This window comes from Perca fluviatilis, chromosome 11 (assembly GCF_010015445.1).
Source record: "Perca fluviatilis chromosome 11, GENO_Pfluv_1.0, whole genome shotgun sequence".
NCBI classification, from domain to species: domain Eukaryota; kingdom Metazoa; phylum Chordata; class Actinopteri; order Perciformes; family Percidae; genus Perca; species Perca fluviatilis.
In genome coordinates, this window is record NC_053122.1 from 23,433,394 (window position 1) to 23,441,098 (window position 7,705).

Here is a 7,705-nt window from a genome sequence, read left to right on the forward strand (position 1 = left end):
CAAATTCACGCTTGGTATTTGACAAGGCTTTACAATAGAGATGTAGGTTCATTAATTATGTTATCACAATTTATAATAGCTACTTTACTGATAGTCAGTCAACATATCTGGTGGCTGGTTCGGAGGGCGTGGTGAAGATAGGTGTGTGGCTTACGGATACGACCAATGAGGAAGCGGTGCATTGCATTGTGGGCGCTGTTGTTAATGTAGCGTTTGGATTTCGCAACGCTATCGGCTTGAGAACTACAAGTACCAGGTACGACCGACAAGCGTCCGTTTACAGTGCACAGTTCGATTTGTTTTGGTTTGCAGACTGCGCTTTATCACGGGGAGCCAATGTCCACCGCGATACTGTAACCTGTGTCGTTAATAATCTTTGACTCCCTGCCAGAACCCCGGAACAGCGCCTCCTCTGAGATCTGTGATTCGCCACCCCCTTTCAGGGCTGTCGTCTGCCTTGTCGCTCTGTTATCGGACCTCAGAAGCTGGCCTGCTAGTTAGCAAACAAGCTAACGATTGCCAGATTTCACCCATGTCCTCTGAAGAAGGGTTGAGCTCAACGATCACAGATTGGCTTTTCATCAATTCCTGGTGGCTTCTTCTGCCATTCATTATGCTTCTTGTAGTTGCTGCCTTCATCGTTGCCTTTGTGTTGCTGTTATACATGATATCGCCTCTCATTAGTCCCAAACCTCTGAAACTGAACGGGGCCCACGTCGTGGTAAGTGCACCAGAGTGCTAACTAACGTTACTTGTTAAGCTGGTAACGGCATGGGGTAACGGTAGCTAAAGTCCAGTCGTTATACTGACTTTAGGTCCTGAGCTAGCTGAGTTTAGCTAGCTACGTTTTAAATGTCCGGCAGCTATGTAGCTATATTAGCACTAGCCTTATAGCTAATAACTAACCATATATTTTGTTGTAAGTCTGTTGTAAAGAGTGACACACCCAAAAAAAAATTCTTTCAGTTAATTTAGTAAGAGCATTTGCTGTTACAAACAACACATACACACAAAACTACAAAATAAATACATAAATAATTCATATCCCAGGGAGCAATGTTAATCAACAAGCAGTCCAATCGTAGACTGTTAATGTTTACAGTCTATGAGTCCAATTCATTGCGTCAGTCAGTTAGAAGAGTTCAATATTATTGAGTCACGTGAGGTCACTAGTATTGAATATATCTACAGTCTTCAGAGCTTTACAGTTCTCTGAATGTAACGTTAACTAGCTAAGTAACGTCACGTTACACTTCACTGACGCTAAATTACCAGTATATAAAATAGGTAAAGGTAAAGCTAATGTCGTCTATCCCGGCTATATCCTGTCTTTATTATATATATTTTTTTATATATATATATATATATATATATATAGTTATATATATATATATATATATATATGTTATATATATATATATATAGTTTTATATATATATATATATAGTTTTATATATATATATATATAGTTTATATATATATATATATAGTTTTATATATATATATATATATATATATATATATATATATATAGTTTTGTTGAAAAGGTTAAGTTATAATTTAACTTAAGTTACTGGTCAACTCTATGGTTATAGCACAGAGGGTTGACTAACGTTAGCTAAATATGAGAAACTCCTCAGTTCAGCACCAAAAACTACACCACACAAGTTTAAGCTAGGTGTAGTTTGACTCATTTCATTATGCAGATGTTGTAAACCCATAGTAGAACATTATGTTGCATTATGGAAAGTTGCATTATGGAAACATAACTACATTTCCAGTTTACCTGCATCCCAGCCTATGAGTTTCAGATCAGCAACCCTACCAGATACCTTTTTGATTAATCTGCCTTTTGAATTTTCAGGTGACAGGAGGCTCAAGTGGGATTGGGAAATCCATTGCAGTTGAGTGCTACAGGCAAGGAGCATTCATCACTTTGGTGGCACGGGATGAGGTCAGCACAAACCACATTCAACCAATCATTTCTTTGTCTTGCCTAGTCACAAGCTGTTTGTTGTTATAGTCAACTCATTTGATGTCAAAGATAGTAAAATATATTCTAAAGGTTAATTATCTCCGTGCAAAGTAAAGGATGAGCTTCACTTACATGCTAGATTTACTTTATTTTGTGTTCGCCTGCATGTGAGCTTTCATGTTCTAAAGATTTTACATGTTTTTTACTCAGTGAAATGTTATGACTTACGTTTTTATAACGGATTACACAATCATCTTTTACCCATAGGCTAAATTGCTTCAAGCAAAGAAAGAGGTGGAGAAATTTGCCATCAATGACAAACAGGTATGTGTTTAGCATTTACTTTCAGATATTGTTTTAAAGCACATGTTGTAACTGTATACATACCTTCTACCTCATTACATTGCATGAGATCATGTTAAATTTCCTTACTCAGGTGGTGCTCTGCATATCTGTGGATGTTTCCAGTGATTATAGCCAGGTGGAAAGTGTGATAAAACAGGTAACGTTACCCTTTTAGCAACAGTGGGACATCTCAGATTCCTTTTAATAATTCAGTGCTGAAGTGCCTTTTTCCTGTCGTGCAGGCTCAAGAGAAGCTGGGTCCGGTTGATATGTTGGTGAACTGTGCTGGATTAGCCATTTCTGGAAAGTTTGAGGACGTGGAAGTGGACCGTTTTAAGGTAGGCACCAGGGAGTGTAGCCAAGACATGGTCATGTCAATAAGCTACTCTCAAAATAGTACTGAAATTTGATTAAAAGTATCCACTGCTCATATTTTCCCTTGAGTGATTAACAGGTGTCGGAATAAAAAGGAGAGTTTTATTAATTTAACAATTCTTTTTGAGGAGGGCCATATGTTTCCAAGTTATAATAGGAATTATACTTAACACACTTTCCTATTTTCTGGAGATATAAGAAGCAATACTGATAGTTTTATTTATATACATAAACTATTTAGCCATCGGACTATTGTGATTTAAATACTTACTTTACAAAAACTAATATATTTTATCTAGAGTCCAACATTTAAGATTTGCACTAAGACCACAGAATATGTGTTTTGTGCATTCAACATTGACCATATAGGTAAATGGGAGTTTTAGTTGCTGTCTGGTTATGTAGTTGATTTTTTTTACAGTCAGAAAGGAGGTTAAATTCCCAGGTAATACCTTAAGCAATTTGCAGTGAGTATATTCGAGAAATTGTCTGCCAGTATTCAGGTTTTGGAATATGTAGCTACATTTACAGTATGCAGTGCTGCACTGTGGATAACCTTGTTATAATATGTGTGATTTTTGGCCTTTGCCAACAGAAACTGATGGAAGTAAACTACCTGGGCAGCGTTTACCCGACACGGGCCGTCATAACCACCATGAAGGAGCGAAGAATGGGCCGCATTATGTTTGTGTCCTCCCAAGCAGGCCAGATCGGCCTGTTTGGATACACCGCCTACTCCCCATCCAAGTTTGCTCTGCGTGGCTTAGCAGAGTCGCTGCAGATGGAGGTGAGTTTTGGGCCTCTTATGCTTGAATACCCCTTTTTGATAGATTTCCACTGCACACATAGCAAACATGCATTGCTAGTGAAGTTCACAAGGCATTGAGTTAAAATATTTTAGTTAATGTCCGTTATATTTTTCCATCACTTTGCTGCTGAGGGATGAGTTGCTGGTGTGAAGTGTGTAACAAGGAATCCCTAATCGATCCATAAGGGGCATCCATACTTAATTTTATTTCCTTAAAGGTCCCATGACATGGTGCTCTTTGGATGCTTTTATATAGACCTTAGTGGTCCCCTAATACTGTATCTGAAGTCTCTTGCAGAATTACAGCCACTAGAGCCAGTCCCACAATGAGCTTTCCTTAGTATGTGCCATTTCTGTGTCTGTAGCTATTGAGGAGGGGGAAAGGTTGAGGGTGGGGGTGTGGTCTTGACCAACTGCCACTTTGCTTGTTTGAAAGCCATGATGTCTCTCTCTCATGGGTGGGCCAAATTCTCTGGGCGGGCAAAGCAGAGAAAGGGGTGGTAACCTTGCTCCTTATGACCTCATAAGGAGCAAGATTCCAGATCAGCCCATCTGAGCTTTCATTTTCTCAAAGGCAGAGCAGGATACCCAGGGCTCGGTTTACACCTATCGCCATTTGTAGCCACTGGGGGACCATAGGCAGGCTGGGGGAACTCATATTAATGTTAAGAAAAAAACTCAAAGTGAAATTTTCATGCCATGGGACCTTTTTAAGAGCTTTTGTGAATAAAATGTTGATTGACAGTTATTATCAAAGTCAAATGTTAGGATGTAATGCTCAGCGAGTGTTGCTGTTCTTCTACTCCAGATAAAGCCATACAATATCTATGTGACTGTGGCCTACCCCCCTGACACTGAGACTCCAGGATTAGCTGAGGAAAATAAGACCAAGGTAAACATCTGTTTAACAAAAGAAATATTCACATCATTTCACTTTCAATTCCCCCTTACTTAAAGCATTTACTTTGTTTTTTCCCCCTCTACTAGCCTCTAGAGACCAAATTAATCTCTGAAACTTCTGGAGTTTGTCAACCAGACCAAGTAGCCAAAATCATTGTTCGGGATGCAGTGGTAAGAAACTCCCTTCACCTGCCACTGCCCCACCATGTTTCTTGTCCAGTTTTAAACATTAGGTGAATGGGTAATCAGTTGTAAATCTATCTGCTTGTTATTTAATTTGCTCTTGTAGCAGGGGAACTTTAACAGCTCTGTGGGACCTGATGGTTACATGCTATCAGCCCTCACCTGTGGAATGTCACCTGTTACGTCCATCACAGAAGGCCTCCAGCAGGTAACACCATGTACATGATATAGTCACATTGGCCAAAGTAGTCCTGCTCCAGGATGCTGTTAATATTGAGTGATTTACAAATTCTAACCTCAATTTATCTTCTGTACAGATTGTTACCATGGGATTATTTCGGACCATCGCCCTCTTCTACCTGGGGAGTTTTGACAGCATTGTGCGCCGCTGCATGATTCAGAGGGAGCAGTCAAAAGCCGCTGACAAGAGGGAGTAACAGCAGCCTTACTGTCTTCACAGCCCAATGCCCCTCCTCTTCCTTTACACACCCCCATCCCATCCCATCCCATCCCCAGACGTCCAGATGTACAAATGCACAACCATAGGTGGGGAAAAGGCCAAGCTTTGAGTGCATTTCTGATATCAACAGATGGGATAAAAAAAACTGGCAGATGTTTACTCTTTGCTTGTCCAGTGATGTAATTCCTCTATAGAATTTAGTCATTTAGATTTTTCTATCCCCTCAAGAGCATTCCAGTGGCTTTTCAGTTTAATGTGTCCACCTGCTTCTTTTTGTGGGAGCAGCCTTACTTTAAGGGAATGGGGGCAGACTAAACATCCCGCAGTCTGGTTTTAAAGTTGCTAGGCTTTGTGAACCACTGTCTAGACATAAGGCCTCCTTGCCTCCACTTGTACAGTGCTGTTTTTTATTTGTTTTTCACACAGAGGAAAAGCAACAGATAGCCTGTCTGACCGGTTGTGCCAAATATGGCTTGAAATTCCCTCTCACCAGGGGCTATAGTGAAAACCAGAATAATACTCTCAGCTTTTGTCATTTTGTTTCAACTAGGTCTACCTTGTAGGAATTTCACAGTTTTCACAATTTGCAGGCAAAGCACTGACTAAATAACCTTTGTGTTTGGAACCAGTTGTGACCCTCAGTGTTTTGTTTATGTTGTGGGGTGTTTAATTTTTGTGCAGTGTGTGAACCAAGCCAGATGTGAGGCAACAGTACTTAGAGTGATATCAGAGAGAGCGAGAGAGAGAGATCTGTGTGATTTTTATTTTTATTATTTTACTAATGCAAAAACATAATCTCCAGAAAAGAATAATATTCAAACATTTTATATGCAGTGTTGGGACAAATGTTTTGGGGGGAATTGTGTGCATGAATGTGTGTGTCTTTTGCATTGGCTGTGACTGAGCCAAACCCCTGGGGAGAGAAAAGCCATTAGATTTTATCGTCTCGGGAATAAACGCACCAAATTATTTTCTCACCATCCCATCTTTTTTCAATGAGAAAGTAAAGCTAGTACTATGGGTTGAAGCCATGAAATCATAAGATGGGAGGGGGGAGACCAGCACAGGTAATTTCACTTTTCACCTCTGAATATGACCACGTTTAGCACATTTTTTTTTTTTCATGAAATGTGTAAAAAGAGAAGTATCCTTTATACATGCAGTTGTATGTGTCAGTGCACATATTCAGTCACCCCAGCCAGCCAAGATCCAAGTGGGATCCATAATTTGTTGGGGCGGTGTTAAGGCAGGGCAGGGTAAGACTTGCTGGTTCGAGTCATGTCCCTGTAGGCCTAGTGAGGGCGCTAGAGATTTGTTTTACACAAAGGCTGCTGTCACCATGTCACAGTTTGGACTTTGCAGCTCCTAAATGACAATATCGATTCTCTCCTTGAAAAACCTTGTATTTACCACATGTTTACCATATGTTTTGCATATAGATAGAGAAAAAGTACAGTGTTGACTCTAGCAAGTCTTCCTTCGGTCCATCACAAACCGGGAGAATGTACTTTAATACAAAACATACAAATTAGAACATATTGTTTTTTAAATGCATCAATATTTGAATGCCAAAATGTGTTAAGACAATTTCTGTAGATGCAATGGATTTATTTAAGATTTATTTCAATGTTGCTGCTCTGTTGATGTTGAAGTTAATTTGTTAAAGCTGGGGGGCAGTGTGGGGACCCATTCTAAGCCTTAAGACGTGACTACTGATGAAGCTAATGCTATAGGAATGGATCCGTCCACAGAACAATGTGGCTTAACCCACATGTGGTTTACCAGTTCATTTAATACTTAGTCTTTAAAGCTTTTCAGTGTAAAATGCCAACTGCTTTTGTGTATTTTGTCCATTTCCAGTCTTTATATGACAAACAGAAGCCTTACAGAAATCCAAGTTATGAAAGTGAGAATGGATGACTCATGTTTAATGATGTTCTCATTTGAAATTGGTTAAAGGCATACTGTCCTGCAATCAAGAGATTTTTATAATTATACATTTATTGCTTTCAAAAGTTGTCTTTTATCTTGAGGTAGCAACAAATAGTTTATAGAACATAGAGCCCATAGTAGCCCATATAAAAGCAGTTTTGTTTTAACCTTTAAGCTATGCAAATGAAGCCTATGCTTACAATATGTTGGAACATACAGTCAAGACTTACGTTCTGTAATCGTCACGCTAGTTTCCCTTATTTAATGGTGTCATCATCAGATACTTAGTGAGTTTTTAAGTATTGAACATAAAAGTCCTTTTGCACGCTTTTGTTTCTTCTTTTTACTTCATTTCTGCCAAAAAAAACTTAACACCTTCACCTTGTGTGCCATTGAAAGAAAATGTGAGAAGTGGAACGTTTCTTTGTCTTATTTTCTTACATGATAAACTAAATAAATACCTGTAATGTAATACCATTAGTCTTCATTCTTTATTATTGGATCCTTCTTAAATTGCTCTTGATGTCATGCTTTGTCACAGTCATTTCCCTCCTGTTCTATGCTACTTTCTATAGCTGCAGACCTCTAGCTGCATTTCATTTTTGCTGAAAAATGAAGTCTCAATTCAGTAGGACTGAGTTGGGTGGGAATATAGGTACTCTATTTGAGGAGATGGGATTTTAATATTCCATAAGAAAACTTTCCAGAGCAGCAGCTCTCTCAGATT

At 39.1% G+C, this 7,705-nt stretch overlaps 1 protein-coding gene across 1 annotated transcript; it reads left to right on the top strand.

The window, feature by feature from the left end:
* The first annotated feature begins 231 nt into the window (after positions 1 to 231).
* kdsr (3-ketodihydrosphingosine reductase) lies at positions 232 to 7,450 on the top strand. The gene is made up of 10 exons (XM_039815252.1): positions 232 to 721; positions 1,865 to 1,954; positions 2,243 to 2,299; positions 2,412 to 2,477; positions 2,563 to 2,658; positions 3,291 to 3,482; positions 4,312 to 4,395; positions 4,491 to 4,574; positions 4,693 to 4,794; positions 4,904 to 7,450. The coding sequence occupies exons 1-10, from the start codon at positions 533 to 535 to the stop codon at positions 5,021 to 5,023; spliced, it is 1,080 nt and encodes a 359-aa protein (XP_039671186.1). The 5' UTR covers positions 232 to 532; the 3' UTR covers positions 5,024 to 7,450.
* The last annotated feature ends 255 nt before the right edge of the window (positions 7,451 to 7,705 follow it).